Source organism: Adelges cooleyi, unplaced genomic scaffold (genome assembly GCF_023614345.1).
Source record: "Adelges cooleyi isolate 19-005CV unplaced genomic scaffold, UGA_ACOO_1.1 ACOO_flye_CR_arks_rails_tigmint_CR_PRNA_23, whole genome shotgun sequence".
NCBI classification, from domain to species: Eukaryota; Metazoa; Arthropoda; class Insecta; order Hemiptera; family Adelgidae; genus Adelges; species Adelges cooleyi.
The window spans coordinates 10668995-10686281 of record NW_026095893.1 but is presented as its reverse complement, the minus strand read 5'-3'; the positions used below and the strand labels follow the sequence as shown (position 1 = coordinate 10686281).

General features: G+C 34.0%; 1 protein-coding gene across 1 annotated transcript in view; it reads right to left on the bottom strand.

The window, feature by feature from the left end:
• Positions 1-559: 559 nt before the first annotated feature.
• Positions 560-17287, bottom strand: part of LOC126836123 (paired mesoderm homeobox protein 2B) — a 33613-nt gene continuing 16885 nt past the window's right edge. The window contains exons 5-9 of the mRNA XM_050569219.1: positions 16801-16950; positions 15045-15217; positions 13013-13141; positions 3686-3786; positions 560-1324 (exon numbers count right to left, since the gene is read on the bottom strand). Of these exons, the coding sequence (XP_050425176.1) occupies positions 927-1324; positions 3686-3786; positions 13013-13141; positions 15045-15217; positions 16801-16950 (951 nt within the window). The 3' untranslated portion in view covers positions 560-926. The remainder of the gene's footprint in view (positions 1325-3685; positions 3787-13012; positions 13142-15044; positions 15218-16800; positions 16951-17287) is intronic.

Here is a 17287-nt window from a genome sequence, read left to right as displayed (position 1 = left end):
ATTTTCCCGAAATACTATACAAACTTTAAAGCATTACTTACACCGTCTTTCGTCGAACATTCTACTATACAAAGACTTTATTATAACGTTGTGTTTAATAAACAGGGTGATACTTGAAATTTTTTAATTGTTAGTTTGTTTCAACCAAAAAAAAAAAAAATAATAAATAATAAAAAAACTTTTTATTTATCACTCCTTAGAGATTAAAATCAAGATAAAATAAAAGGAGACACAAGAATGAAAGGTATACTTAACTGATAATAAAATTCTTCTATGTACCGTGACTAAATAATGTATATTTGGTTATAATAATAATAATACTTCACACACTTAGTAGTACGGAAAACGTATTTAAATACAAGGCATTAAAAACACAGAAGGTAACAATTTTAATTATAGATAAAGAATACTGTTGTTTAGCTATAGCGATAAATATTATTTCCTATAATTTGATAAAAGAAAATGATAAACATATTCACAAAGTTTCGATTGAAATTTTGTTTTATCTTAATACATACGAATTAAAATTTTTTTAAAACCTATATACATAATAGCTGTTATATTCATCTTTATATCGTTTTATTATTTTTACTCGATGTATTACCGTTAAGATAGATAATAATATATTTTCGTTATCTATACTGATGATATTATATTTTACATATCTACTTACAATAATGTATAACATACTATAGTAATAATAATTATAATAATATAAATATAAATGTACAATTATCAAAAATTGCAATGCAGGAATAGATTTCGTACAAAAACACGTGGGCCTTTTGACTTTTTGATGCAAATGTATGCGGTACCTGAGAGTGTTTGGTTGTTTAATATGACATAAAATATAAATACTTACATCGCATTACATATAGCTTATCAGTAAGGTAATAACCGAACTAGGGCCTACTAGGGCACGTTGATTAGTTGTTATTATTGGACTCCGACGGCGGTTGTACCGGCGATGTGGTCGTGGCGGTCGTTTCGGTGGACGAGGTGGTCAGCGAAAGGGGCTGTGGATGCGGCAGCGGCATCTGTTGATGATGGTCAGCCTTGCGGTTGGCGGCCAGCGCGTGCAACGTGGACGTCAGTGATGGCAACTGCAGCCCGAGGCCGACGGGCAACTGGAACGCGGCGGCCGCGGCCGCGTGGTGCTGCATGTTGGCAACGTGCTGCAGACTGTGGAAGAGCGCGGCCGAATGTTCTTGGGCCTTGCGTCTTAGTTCGGCCACACTAGACGAACGGTGCTCGGCTCCGCCGCCTCCAGAACCTTCGGACATCGAACCAAACGGCTTCATCGTACAACAACTGCATCCGAATCCTGTAAACATAATACACATGCACATAAAGGAGATTGTAGACAATAACTTTTTTTTTTTTTTCTAAAATCGACCAAATTCTATTTCAACATACAAGTCTAATGATTCGGCGATAACTTTACATTTGTTCACTTTAGTTATTACTTCTCGATAGTAAATTTGTTTTATCAAATTAAAGCTAATCTGTATTTTGTTGGCTGTTGTTCACAGGCAACAACGTGGTGTTATGTGCTAACAGACTGGGGTACCCCGATGTTTTAGTATATCTTTATTAATACTTAGCTAAAATAGTTTATGATTATGACTTTTATAAAAGGAATTTATGGATTTTAATATTTAGTTTGAAAAATAATAACTATAATAGTTTCTGAAATAAAAAATAAAAAATCTGACGGATGAATAATGACGGAAGGAGTTTGACATTTTCGTTGTAATTTCGTTAAGATGTGAGAGGGATAATTTAAAAAAACAATCGTCCCGTTTTACCCCTTTCTGTGGTTCGTCGTTTTCCCCACCGCGCTCGACCAGACTTACAGCGGTGTTTAATATTAATGATGTCCGATGGTATTTCCTCATCTGTGTGTATATAATTATTACATATTTCGGTAAGTATATTATAATATGGGTATATGCGTATACGTACACAAGAGAGCTGAACAATTATGATTATTGCGCGAGAAAAGGCGTCGCGTTGGTGTAAATTGATTAGTCGGTGTATTCAAAAGACACGCCGCCGATCCCTACTTTACCCCATTTTCCCTTATGTAGATATTCATGTGCAATATATACCTACCCTCGGTATCCATTAATAACGTTACGTGGTGCTACCGCGTGTTTCGTTATTTATTAAGGTATCCGTTTGATTATCGTATAACGCGCCGGCGTGTGACACACACACACAGACACTCTCTCTGTTTCTCTTCGTCCTGTATCCTATATACATACATAATATGGTGATGAACAAAAGTCGCCGGTGTGTGTGTGTGTGTGTGTATTATATACCCATCGTAAACTTGGCGCCGAAAGCCAGGGCGCACGATAAATCTACCAAAGTTATTCCATTATGAAAGCGGCAGTGGCGGTAGGGGAGGAACCAACAGCCTGAGGGAGCCTCAGGTGTCGCTAGCTCGTATCCGCCGAATGTCCACGGCTAACGCAATATAAATCTGCCTCCGCGTGTAGGACATGTATATATATATATATTATTAGTGTATTATACGGTACCTACAAAGCAGGTTTTGTTTATACACGCATACTATATTTATTATAATGTAGTATGGAGACAAAAAATTCGAGTTAATTACACATAATAGTAAAATAAATTCATAAGAAAATATAATTTTAAGTATTAAAATTGTGTAATATTTTGTTGCCACATACTACAACAATCAGTATACGTAGGATAAGTGTGCGTGATCGTTGTCCGAATAACGCTAGCGTCACTCGGCAGTAGTCTCTAGTAGTCAGGAAATTTGTCATTGTTATTACTTTTATCGAATAGTATTTTGTGATAAAAAACTAATATTTAATAAAAAAAAAATCGAATCGAATCTTTCTCTTTCGAAAAAAACATAAGATGATTAATATGTGTTACGGCAGTCTAATTTCTTATGGCTTCATCCTAACGGATGAAGGGGGATGAGGGGGATGAATTTTAACTTTTAAATTCATACCTTGCATGTGACCATTATAAGAAAGCTATGGTTGAAATTTCAAGTTTCTAGCACCACGGGAAGTGCATCAAAACACGTTACATTTTTTTCGTTAGACACATTTCTTTTTGACCCCAAGACATACTAATGTCAAAAGCTTTACGAGCGTTAGTGGTATATTGGCATATCATGATATAGTTAACCAATTCTTTTTGGTTACAAAATTTGTTCTTTTACTTTTCCCTTTTCTCTCATCATTGTCCAACTTCGTGTTCAATTTTTTAACTAAACAAGTTTTCCATAAACGTTGTTTAAGTTAAAATGTATAAAGCACTCAGTTCAGCTAGCTTGACTATACGCAGAGACCAGAGTTGTGCAAAATTTAATAAAATGTTATAAGTATAGACATAAGGATTTTTTATTATTATTTAATTTGTATGTATTAGAGTAGACTAGTATTAGTGATTATTATAATATCAAGTAAAAACGTTTTCCTAAAAAAAAACCAGCCTATCGCTTTCTAAGTAGCTGCAACTTTACTCGGTATTGTCAGATAAAATTTAAAATCCACAAGCATTTGTTACTCCTTTATTAATTATTTTTTCGAATTTTTAAAAAATAAATAAAAAGAATACTTTCTCAGCTACGAATCAAAGTTAAAACAAATTATAGGTTTTGTTATTTTTACATTATTAAATGAACATGTCTTACCTTTGAGGCCAGTGAACAGAGGCGATGGTAACGATCCGAAATGAGGTGGCAGAAATATGGGTCTGGATATTGCCGGATCGGAAACTGGTCTAAATCCATTGCTGCGAACAAAACAATATAAAACTAATTATTAAAATCATATAATATACAACGTTTAACAAGCGCAAATGCGGCGAGGAGTGTTCATTTATTATAAAAACAAGTCGCGCGCTTGCCCACCGGTCACTGTACCTATAAGTAGTACTATACACAGGTATTTGTTTTGTACTAAAACCCATGTGGTCATTAATATTCTATTGATGCTCAAGGATGGTGGTCGTCAGCAGTGGCTATGGTGACGCCGAGGAATTCTAGGGCCCTCAGTCGGTGTTCGCGTTTCGGTATTTCAACATAGTGTGTTAATACATAATAAATACATTATACATACATAACAATTATATGGACTTAAAAGATTTATCATCGGATGGTGCGCCAGCGTGAGATAATCTAGCTGACAATGTATACGATGTAGCGCCGCGGTAAATATACAATAATAATAATATTTTCAATACTATAAAAACTGCCCACAATAGGTAGAAACCGAGTGGTATTGTTTTCCCTTATTTAATATAGTGCTCTTCCTTCCGGAATATTATGCAAGTTTAACTCAATGTTAGTGAATGAGTGCGTGTGTGTGTGCGCGCAACGACGTCGATGACGACGACAACGCTTAACGTATGTGGATTATACACAATGATGTCCGACCGGAACCGGAAGTTTTTAAAGTCCGCAGCAGCGTGCGCATAAGGTTAATACTTAATAGAGACGTCGTCGGCGTGTGTTTATTGCAGTCGGAAGGAACCGGCAAATGGCCCGGCACTATTTTGTGCGCTCCAGACTCTAGATAAGGGATCCGGGACGCGAAGCACAATGGACGCGCACCGTGACGACCTACCGTAATTGACGATAAACTGCGTCCACTGACAAAGCAGTTTTCCCTCCAACACGGGTTGTTTTAAAAATCTCTTGTTTCCAGGGGGAGGGGGGGGGTTGTCGAGGAGCAAGGGTCATAGGAAAGAGATGTATAATGACTCGCATTCAAAATATATACATCCATATAGCTTCTTTTTTTATAGATTTTTACCAAAATTTGCTAAATTATTATACTCGTAATATAATAGTAAATACATAATGTACATAATGTATTGTATTTATGTAGATTAAATCTGTGGTGATAGACAGGGTCTGATTTAATGAAATTAAGGCCAAGTGTACCGACTTATTTGAGGCCCCCAAGTCAACAATTTTCCTGAAAAATATCTGCAGAGAGTGGAGGAAGAAACGTTGGTAATCAAAAAAATAATTTTTGTTTAATGTGTTAAATACTTATAACACAACTCATAATATATTTGTACAATATTTTATGGAAAATGAAGGTATAGTACTAATTAAATAATATTAAAAATGATACTATATTAAAACATAGTTTTAATGAATTAAAGAATTTAAATTAAAATAAATAAATTTGCAGTCTTGCATAAAAACGGAAAAATAACTTATTAATTTACAAGTTTGTTTTATATAATTCAAATTAAATAAAAAGAATGATACATTTCTTTTTTTTAAAAACATTTTATCACAAAAAAGTTTAAAAAATACAAAGATTTCTTATTTGATTTTTTCATTGCAAAAGTTTCAACTACCGAGTCAAAATTTAATGCTACTGTAAAAATTTACTGAACTCTGAACATTAATTGTATTACATTTTACAAAATAAATTTATGTTGGTTTGATTAGAAAAAAAAAGTCTGCGGCTTGCGGGGCCCTCAGAATTTGGGGCCAAGTGCAAGTGCACCATCTGCACTTGCATAAATCAGGCCCTGGTGATAGGCGATACGGCATAAGTTTAAATTGTGTGTATTTTCTTTTTCCTAAACTTTACATTAACGATAAACCGTGGTTTCAGCACAAATGCACTTATACTACTATAACAACTAGTACTAAACTACTCAGAGTTTCTGTTGAAAAATTACCTTTTTTACTTATCACAAACTTAAGTGAAAAACGTTATTAGTTAAGTGCTAACTTTATTTAACATAAGTGTTTATGTGAGTCGCAAATCGTATACTGTCATAATTTTTAATATTTCGGTGCTTATGCCTTTTTATTTGTTGGTAGTTTACCGGGTAATTCTTATTGATTGAACTGTTCGTTTAAATTTGAATACGACATTACTATAATCGTACGACTATTGTCGTAGCAGTGATACCATTGCCAGAAGTATTAATTATTGTTTAATGAATTGTACAACATTATTTGGTTTTGTCTCTTTTATATTGTCATCTTGGAGGAATCTGAAAACGTCTCAATAAATATTCGTGTAAAGATATGTATACCATGCAATAAATTTATAATAAGACTTCATAAAAAAAGTACTCACGAGTGTTTATGATTATAATACTATATTTATAGTTTGGTTTGATATAGATAAGTCTTATGGTTGGGGGTCATTCTGAAAATTTGTCCGTGACATGTTAAGTGTCATAGTGCTGACGTGATTAAGTATATACATATAAATAAGATTAAAGATATTAGATATGGATTATGGAGGGTCATTCTAAAAAAAAAAAATTAAGAGTCTCCACACTTCATGTAGATACATCAAGTTGCAATACAGGATGTTTAAGGGTATAACGATACATATAATGATAGTCAAATGAATTTGTTAGGTTAGGCACTTGCCGAACCACGGAAATTGATTTATGAGAAATGTTAAATATTGATAATAAATATTAATTGAAATGTTGTCAGTAAATCGATTTAAGGCATATTATAAATTATAAAACTACTAAAAAATGTTTGGCCAGAACATGTAATTATATGATTATTTCTGATCTATAATCTTTTTGCGGTATATGATGATAGTATAGTCTTAATTATCAGGATTAGATTAGATATCAGGACATATTATCCTGATCATGTATTGATGTATTTGCATAAAGTGTCCTATTTTGTCCCGTTTGTGTCGCTTATAACTCTTCTCTTATGCGTTTGACCAGTCGATATTGTTAGTATAAATTATATAATATAATGCGTGTAGTCGGTAAAATTGAATAAAGCGACTGTTCTGATACGTCAATCGTGTAAATTATACTATAGTTATATTAATATCATATATATGTAACCTATCAATATGTTACATATTATTATACAGTCGGGTCGATATTGCGATTATTTTTCCGGGTCGGTATATATTTTGTGTGTTAAACGGAACCACCGCAAACGCAAATATAATTTGGATAATCTGTAAACTGCTGAACGGTGGAGGCTGACGCGAAAGACGAGATCATATCCGGGTCAATTAGATCGAATTAGCTGGCGAACTGAGGGCGGGAAAGGGGTTAGAGTGCGCAGAGACTATGGAAAAAGGGCCGGCAAACTGCCGTGGACGAGAGAGGTGCGCGGAGGTAGGTGTATCACTATACAGAACAGACGATGATGATGATATTCTATATACATGTATATAAAATGTAGAGCATTATTTAATAAAGACCGAGCGGCTGATGCGGGAGGGAGGCCTTTGACATCATTTCTTTGAGCGCGGCGAACGAATTATCATATTTTTAAGCCATCAAAAGGAACGCCAACTACCGTCCCCCGCCTTTTACCCCGATCGGATACATAACTTGGAAGTTATGAAATAAAAGGAAAAACTGCTTTTCCGACCCCCTCGCCGCCCGTATCTACCACCGTCAGGGGTATAATAAAATTCAATTTGCTCCAATATCAAACGACGCAGGTACTGAATAAAAAATTTCCGGCGAATTTCTGCGCCAGCCTTCCCTCGCTCTCGCTATATACTCAATACATTATACAGCAATAATAAGTCAAAAGAAGTTGATGGAATTTTTCGAATAAAAACTTTTTTCTTTTTGATCCTAACCGTTTTCTTTCTCTCTCTCTCTTTTTTACGCCCGTTTTTTTTTACTTTATGCAAACTTTTCCTCGTTGTGGACACTTTAACGTGATTATCTCATCTTTATATATTTCCGTCTTTCACATATAAATTCGTTAACAGTTATATTTTTTTCCCTCGATCCTCTTGCTCGCGGCGCATATTTTTTATTCGCACTATTTTCCATTTTATTATGACGGTCGTCGTCAGGCTTCGAAAATAAATGTGCCTACTCCTAAACGAATAATCATTTTTAAAAACCCTCAATTCAAACGGCAAAACTATAAGAACGCCAAGTAAAAAGAATCTTGGCGTTCTTATTTTCCTAATATATCTAATTAAAATTGATATATTATAGCATTGAGTATATATTGTATAATATATACTCAACTATTATAGGTATATCGTCTGTACTTTCCACATTTAGCGATGTTAGGTATTAAAAAAATGGTATTATTGTAGTTATAACTCACAACACATTTAATTATTCCTCCATTATTGTTACACTCGTTCAAAAAATAATTAATCATTTACAGACTAAATATTATGTAGATACTTAGTATATATATATATATATAATACTATATTTATAATGATGAAAATTATTATTCCGTATTCGACTATTTGAATTTAATTACAACCATAATACTAACCGATAATATTTCGATGTGTTGTCCATAGTCTTATTCTTATTTCTGGATTTGTTGTCATGTCAGTGAAACTTTAATAAAACATTTAATTTACACAAATAACATTGTACATTTTTTGTTGTTTGTGATAGGTATTTCACGTTCAATTACTTCTAGAAAAATGTTTTTAGCGTTTAAAGCTGTTTGATTCCAATTACCGTCAATATTCGAATTCGACGGTGTTCGCCAAAATATGTAATTTTTGTTACAAAAGTTCATGACGATAATAATTTAACAACATATACGAGATAGGTAAATAGCAAATTATCCAAGACAAAGTGAAAACGATGTGCTATTACATTGCTTTGGCCGCCCGACTTAGCGAGCGCATTGTGAAATCCTTAAGCGTTTAAAAATATACTATTGTCTTTCCCACTCCTATCTGTGTCCGATGGCCGACTGTCGGCTATATACAATGCCGTCAAATTCATAATACAAAATATATAATATACAAACGACATCACTTACCTACCTACGGGTTTGCTGAGCAAAATATTAATTTTATTACCTATGCAAATCAAAGTGGAACGTGTGTGATGACGTCGCCCAAAATTAATTCGATATAATGCAGAACACGATAGCCTATTGTTAGTTTTATTATGATTTTGACAAAATAACAAAAAAATAAAAAATGTAAACACTGGCAAGTGGCATATACATGGTTGTTTGTTAATATTTATTTTGCAAACAGTGAATTAGTGATTAGTGTAGTGGGATTTTGTTATAACAAGCTGGTCTATAAATAAATAACGACGTGGAGATGAGTATTGGTATCCTGTGACACTGGTAATCAGGCCCTTCTTCGATAAAGTTGAAATCCGATCAACATCAATTCAAAACAGTGCTGAGGAGCCCGCTACAATTTGAGGCCCAGATCTTAAGACTTGTAGTAAGACCGGCTCGTAATTCCATTGAACAGCATAATTTAGTGGCACAAACATTATAGAGTATTTTTCTTTATTTTAATCGTTGATGGTTTAAAATTATAAAACATTTGCCTTATTCCTTTCAACTCATTGCTCATAGCTTTAGGCTATTATACCTAATATTTAATAATACATTGCCTCTATGATCTCCCACTTATCTTTTGCCCCCTTTCTTGTCAATCTGACGTATTAGGATATTATAGATTATAAGAAACAATTATTTAAACGCAAAATGTAATATGGACAAAACTAATTGCGGTGATAAATCAATTACATTTTATCTAGATTAGATTTTTATTCTAGACCTTAGAGGACAATCCGTTAAAGGAACCACATCACCCAAAACGTCTACCGAACAAGTAAATTCAATTGATTATTAATTGGTTTTTATTAACGTTTTGAGCAAATTTTGATTTTCATAAATCGTTCGGTTGTCCCGACTTCTCTATTTAAACCCCGCACACACCTTGTCCAGTTATGGTCGTCTGTCGAGTATCGTGTACAACACCATTCAAATCGAATTAAAGCCGCGATAATGATAATGTTTCGATAATTCAATAACATAAAATAAAATACTAATCCGTATCAAATTGTATGCTATTATATGTGTTTCGTCCGGCGGCCGGAGAGTACCCTGGGCGTGCGATGTCGCCTACAAACCGAATTATCCCATGTGTAACCTGATACCGGGTGTATAAACGTCATGTGCGGTATACACGCCTGTATAGGTGGCCGGCCGGCACGTGTGCCGCGTGCCGCATGCACGTGCGTGACTGTCACCGGAGGAGGAACAAAGTTTTCCACGTTAATAACTGGGATTGTGTCGCGGCAACGGTTTTTGTTCCCAACCTGCAGGGGCACGAGAAACAATAACATAACGCCACGGCTTCCATGAGGGCGGTCCTAAATAACTATGTGTATGTGCACTATATTATGCTGTTTTAGACGCACACACACACACAACCTCGGAGACGGATCAAACAAATAGGGTTTTAATTTTTTCAATCCATTCTAATTACCACCAAGCTGTACAATACAAGTTCTATTATTATGAATAAAACAATGCTTGCACAAGGGACCCCGTCGTATGTTATGACACCGCGTTGTATAATGTGAAAATTGTACATTTCTCCAACGTTGAATAGTAGCGGCCTTTGAAATTAAAAAAAATCTCCTTTTCCGGGAAATTGATAGTAATCGAATCCCTTTTCAGCCACTTCAATTTTTTACTCTAAACTAATAATACAATATTTACTCGTATTTATTTAAAAATAACCTGCTTAAAGACGTGTGAAATATACCTAAATTCTCTAACGAGTTACAAATCATTAACATACCGTTGATCGGAGCATTAACGGTAAGCGGAGTTTTGATTGTGAGGGGTAATGTAAAATGTTGGAGGAGATCGCAAAATAACATTTAAAACATTAAATGGGATTATCTGTAATATTTCAGGGATATCAATTTGGTTATTTATTAATTTATATTTTTAAATCCAGACCATATCCAAAATACGACGACGATGATCAAGAATATTTAATCCTATTTCAGAAGCAATCGTACCAAGATCTATTCCAACTTTTCCAGTTCTAAAAGCCATCATTTTCAAGAAACTTCTCTGAAGACTTTCAGTCGTATCTGTTAAGCCTGCTCGATGAGGTGATAAAATTATGAAACCATACTCAATAATTTAACAAATGAAGGCTGTATACCTATAAGACTTTAAGATAGGTCAGATTATTAAACTTATAACAATTACACTTAAAAAAACCGAAGACACGAAGGGCTTAGTTGTACGTTTGAGTGACATGTTTACAAAACGATAGATCACTAGATAAAATAATACCTAGGCCCTTCACATGATTGAGTCTAACTAAATTAACCCCACATTTTTCATAAGAAAAAAGTCCAGGGACTTACTACGAGTAAACGAAATTTGAGAGCACTTTAAGGCATTTACGCTGGGCCATTAACTACACAGTGTACACTAACTATAATAGTTATTAAGATCTTCTTAAAGTTTATAGCAATCTAAAAGAGAGTTAATATTTAAAAATAACTTCACATCATCCGCAAACGAGAAATATTGGGAAACAAATGTTTATACAAAACGGTTCCAAAATTTTCTATTTTTTGAGTTTTGGTTAGTGGAAAAATGTTTTTTGGGTTTCAAAACCAGCAACTGCAAACAACTATTTTTATGTTTTTTAAAGGATATAATAGCCCCTAAAGCTCCCTTTGGAGCTCTTATACCTGACTATATTTCTGCCTGATGATAATACCTAGTTCATAGGTACTATTCATTGGTAAAATATTTTTGAAAATTGTCTTGTCCCATTCAGGTCAATCTTGGTTACGATAATACCAATATAGTGTTCCTTTTTAAAAGAGGGGAATCGTCGATGGTTAATAATTTCCAGCCGCTGTCGTTAACTCTTTATTTTAACCGTAACTTCAGACTTGCATTGTCGTGATCATTTTATGACTCGAAGACATTTTTGTTGTAGTTAATTATTATTTGTCGCTCTTCATCTGCACGAGGACGCTGCGTCGGCTCTCATGGGAAATTAAGAAATGCATGTGCGTGATTATACATGTATAGACATATACATATACGGTAGTGGTGTTACTTAACTTAATTCTATCACGGTACGGCGGCGCATAGAAATATTTTTTAACGTGTTTTGTGTGTGTATATACTATATAAATATATGTATGCTTTTATGTACATGACGTATACAGAATGTAATGCGCGGAATTATTTAGAACTTTATTTAAATTCCCCGCTCGTTATCCTTTAGAAGAGGGTATTAAGCAAATTATACATACATAATATATTCAAAACAGATTAATGCGCTTTTCGTTTGGTGTTTCGACAACAGCAATATCGTACGTGAATGTGAATGTGTGTGTGGCGCTAATGGCTAACACTATAATAATGCGCAGAGTGAATAATATTGTAATATTATTCTAGATAATTATAACATAATATATACGCGTAACGCTTTGTAATTAAAAAAAGCAACCGTATAAAGTTTAATCAAGTGGAATATAGGTTTAAATTCAAGCACATGAATATTTTAAACTTATCTTTTCTCTATTAATATTAATTATTATTGTTCCGATCATCTATACATCACAGTCGTAGTCTTAAAAATATTATATCCGCCGTGGGATAGTTCAATAGTTATGAAGATGGTTGTATGCTGTATAACCATCGGTATGTGCTTAGGTAAAAAATGTTATCACTATTGCAGGGTTTATGCGCTACTAGTAAAGCTTTTTTATGAATCACACAAATCACTATATAGTAGCGGGGAAGTAAACAAAATGAAATAGCCGCACGTTATTAAAGAGGAACAACGACCCTAATCCGTCAATACTTCATATTGTATGGTGTGTATGTACATAAGCAACCCCCATGCAAACCTTTTGTTCAATTTTAGACGATCTGCTAACACGGCGCGATTTCTGGTTAAAAAAGGGTAGTTGAGTAAGCCGCAAATACACATAGGCCATCTGTTTAGCGGTTGTAACCAGTAAACACACACATTAAATGGCTGGTATATCATACACAGCTCATTGAGCATAACGATAATAGTAATAATATATTATAAAATAATGGTGTTTTTACTTTTTTAACGTGGTATTATTTTGCGCGAACATGGTGTAACTTATAAACTGTACTCGTGGGATACATGCAGACGCCTATTCAATGTAAATTATAGTTAAGATAAAGAGATGTTCTGTACAACTTGTAATATGACTAATGACTTACCCTTCAGACGAGAATGGCGTGAATATGGAATGATTGAACGTGGACGTGGCCACGCTAACGGGTGGTCGCACTTGAGACGCACTTGGACTAAGACTTGGAGTCGGCGAGTCGGGCACGGTCGTTCCGTTTCTGTGAACGCAATAATAAACCAATATCTTTTGTTTTATTATGGATTTATTAATAAATTAACCGTTTATTTATTAGTAATTTAAAAAATCGTATTAAAAGGGTGCGGCAAGAGAGAGAAAAAAACAATGCAAATACGCTGTTGATCTAAAAATATATAATAATAGATATTAGTGTACAGCTAACACTAGTAGTATTATGCGTTTAGTTGTTATAATCCAACTTGTCGCTACTATTGTATTATTATTATTATAACTGTTAGAAGTATTATTATTATAATCATCACCATTGTCACTCGAGAGGCAAAACGGGCGTTTACAAATGTCGCCGGCTATCTGAATTGATTGTTTAATTGGCTCAATTACCAAGTATAATTTGAATTTATCTTCACTTAAACTGAATTACGATTTATTAACAACAATTGGACGCGTGGCATAACAAGCACGCTACACGCAACATTCCGAATCGAATAAAATTAGCCAAGGACACTCATCGTTCCTTGTGTAAAGACTAATGGCACATTATATAATTTTACACATATGTTGTGCCCTTAGTAGCGTAGGCCGTAGGGGATGCAATTTATAATACCCGCATAAAGCAGCCGGGTATAGGTGTTATAATAAGGGATTATCGTTAATAATATAGCGTTTTAAATATAAATATTAGCAATACAATACTATAATCGTTTTGTGATCTATATTGAGTATAGGTTTTTGACAACCCATTTATGCAGCGACGACAAATAAACAAACAAACAAATTAAAATGTATGGTGATGCCTAACAATTGTCTCGTCATGTAAATCTTTTCTAATGTCATATGCCAATAAAGTTCATTTGTGTACAAAGTATAATACCATATATACATTTTTGATGATTTGGTTCGCCTCAATTTTAAAATGGTTAAAATTATTATGAAATTACGATGTAGCATTTGGTGTTTACATGCAAAACGTCCTTAGAATAATACTAATTTTTTTTAATTTAGTGGAGTAGTTAGATGAAAACAGTTGAATTGGTCTGTAAGAATTTAATATAAGTGCGGGATACGTTAGACCGACGTTTGAATGATCGAAAACATTAATAATATACAACATTCTAGGTGCTTATAACTAATTTATGTGTATATAACGGATAACCGCATAGACCCGGATAGTTAATTAAGAGGGTTTGTCTGCGTTGATTAATGTAATTTGTACTTAGTCTCACATTGAAACGGGAGAATTTCAAGAAAGTTATAACCGAATTGAAAGTACTAGTACTAATAATAATTTGATGCAACCTAATAAAACACATTCTAGATAAATCATTTTATCATTGGCGTTTGAATTAGTGGTTTATAACAACTTTTCATATTACACCAAACTCCAAAGGAGTAAAGACGGTTAGTATACAAATTAAATTAAAGAGGAGGAAAAAAATAGTAATAATAGACAATTAATGTTGCAATTTCGAATTATTTCGATTACACAGTTATAAATGTGAAATTTTCTAACGAACGTACGAACTTTAGGAATTTTAAGGCTTGTACCTAGTTTGTATTATGAATAATTGAAGTAAAAAAAAATTAAACGCATTAAAAATATCCCTAAATCTAATGATACTCCCCCAACAATTAATAATTCAAATTATTTTTTAAAAACTTCTTAGTCCGATATTTTGAAAGGGGGTTTTTATGTTATTAACTCTTAAGTATTTTTATTAATCATTCAACTATAATATCACTTTCTATCCTGTTCCTTAAAAAATATTGATCTAACGACTATATATTTGTATAATTCGTTCATATTATTAAAACTATTGTTGTTTTTTCCTTTTGTAACGTAATTTGGACACATTAGATGACTTCTGTATGATAGGCGTTTGGAAATGAATTAAATTTATTGAAGGAGCAATGGTTATACTGACCCTGTGGGTGATGGCGACAACGGTCTATCTTCGGTGCCACTTCCGTTCATACCGCTGCAACTGGCCGGTGATTCACTTCTGTCAGAGATATGTACCGTGCTGGTTCTAGCGTCTTCGTCCGGTTCACTTCCACTATGCCCGTCGTCTCTATGTTCTCCTTCTATAGCGTCTCCCTGAAAACAAATGACCAACAAAATATAAAATGTTGAACCGTTATTTATAAATTATTTTAATGGTAATTTTTAGTTTATTAGTTTTAACTTTAAAATCAATTTTTTTTAATTTCACAAAACTTATAGTGTACTTTTAACATTTGATAATTTACAATTTGGCAACGTTTCATACGCAATCGTGACGTTTTATAGGTTTCCATTGTTATACAACTAACATACGCAATCGTGTTCCTAAAAAGGTAAATCTTACGCAATCGGGTTCTACCCCTAAATATATCTCTGTCCGCATAGATGTACCGTAAATCGAGCAAACATGCAGCAATAATATTTCATCTTGCTCCGTATCCAATACAAAATTCGATGAAAAATTGAATTTGATGTGATCTTTGTGTAGATAGTATTATATTATACACGTTTTGTGGCAAAGAGTTATTTACGGTTGGAAAATTATCATCATCCGGAGAGGAAAACGCGCGGTAATACACTGTCGTTTTTATTTGGTTTTATGATTTATGATTCGCGAGTCCGGTTAATAAATAATACATTACGTCCGCTGTGAAAACGAGGAAGAGCGTCGTAAAAAAAAAAGAGAAGAAAAAACGAGAAGAAATAAAATAAAATATATAAATATGGCGCCACCGCCACCGTCGACAACGACTACCATCTTGTGGTTTATGTAACTGTTCTAAAGTTACAGAATACTGATACTCTCAAATGTATATTATACATATTTCCATTTTTTAATAATATTTCTTCTGTCGCGGTTTTCCTTTCGCGAAATGCGTTGTTTTGTAGTTAATATTTTAAACGCGGTCTACCTCGACAACTCCGGATACGGTTTATTCGGTGACATTAACGAAAAAGCGTTAAGAGATTATTAACCGCCAACGATAAATCAGCGTGCCGGCGGTGACAACGGCCCTACGGGTGAGTGATAAATACTTATACACAATATACACGCATATTTAAAAGGGCGAGGGGGAGCGAAGAGGACAGAGACTATGGAAACCTATGGCGTGTCGTTTATACACACACACACACAAGAGCGTGTGCCGTTCGGTTATACATTAAAAAGGGTTAAGACGACATCGTAACACCATAAATTTGGATCTGCTTTTCGCCGAGCACCTGAGCTAAATTAAAGTTAACGGATAAATCAAAAACCCCCCGCCTCCGAAAAGGGTTGCGCCGATATGCCATAGCGATAACTTGCGCGCGTGACAAGATTTGTTGCCGAAACCTCTTATTGTTATTGTATCAGATGCACGGCGTACCTAAACTTTGTGTTGTTCTGTATCGTATTTCATAAAAATTATATGTATAGATTCATTTGTTGTAATTATACATCGTGCTATTTGAAAACATTACCAACGCAGTACGCACAGACGCTAAGTATCTTCCTGCTAATAAACGTGTAAAGTTTGCCGAGTGGATATTATGTAAATTGTATGTACTAAAACTCGTCGGAGTGATACATTTAATTGCAGTTAAACGGAAACAAAACCGCTGCTGTTCGCGACGACAGGGCATTATGGATTACAATCTTAAAAAAATAAAATAAGAACTTGAGTCGAAGTACTTACTTTAGTGGTAGGCGAATGCTGCATGTCTTTGGCCATATGATCCAACTGCTCTTGGAGCGACCCCGTCCTGTCGTGCTCTTCTCGTTTCCTCTGCTCGTCTTTCAGTCGTTCCGCTTTTCTCCATTTGGCCCGACGGTTTTGAAACCATACCTATGTGCAAATAATTTAAACGAGCAAAAATATTAAAATATGAGATGTTACTATTGTTTTGTGGATTGTTTTCAAAGCAATTCATATGATATAAACTAAACATATTGTACATAACTTAAAAATTAAATGCGGAACATTTTTTAGAAGATAAAATATTTAATATATTTTGTATGTTATCTTTGAGGGTTTAACAAATAATATAATAACTGTCGAGAGGCAGCCGCGTGAGACCGGTCTGCTGCCTCTTGTCCGACGAACTTTATCTTTTTTTTTTTTAAAAAGACATATATGTTTATATATATATTATACATATGGTACTACGTTGATATTGTTGCGG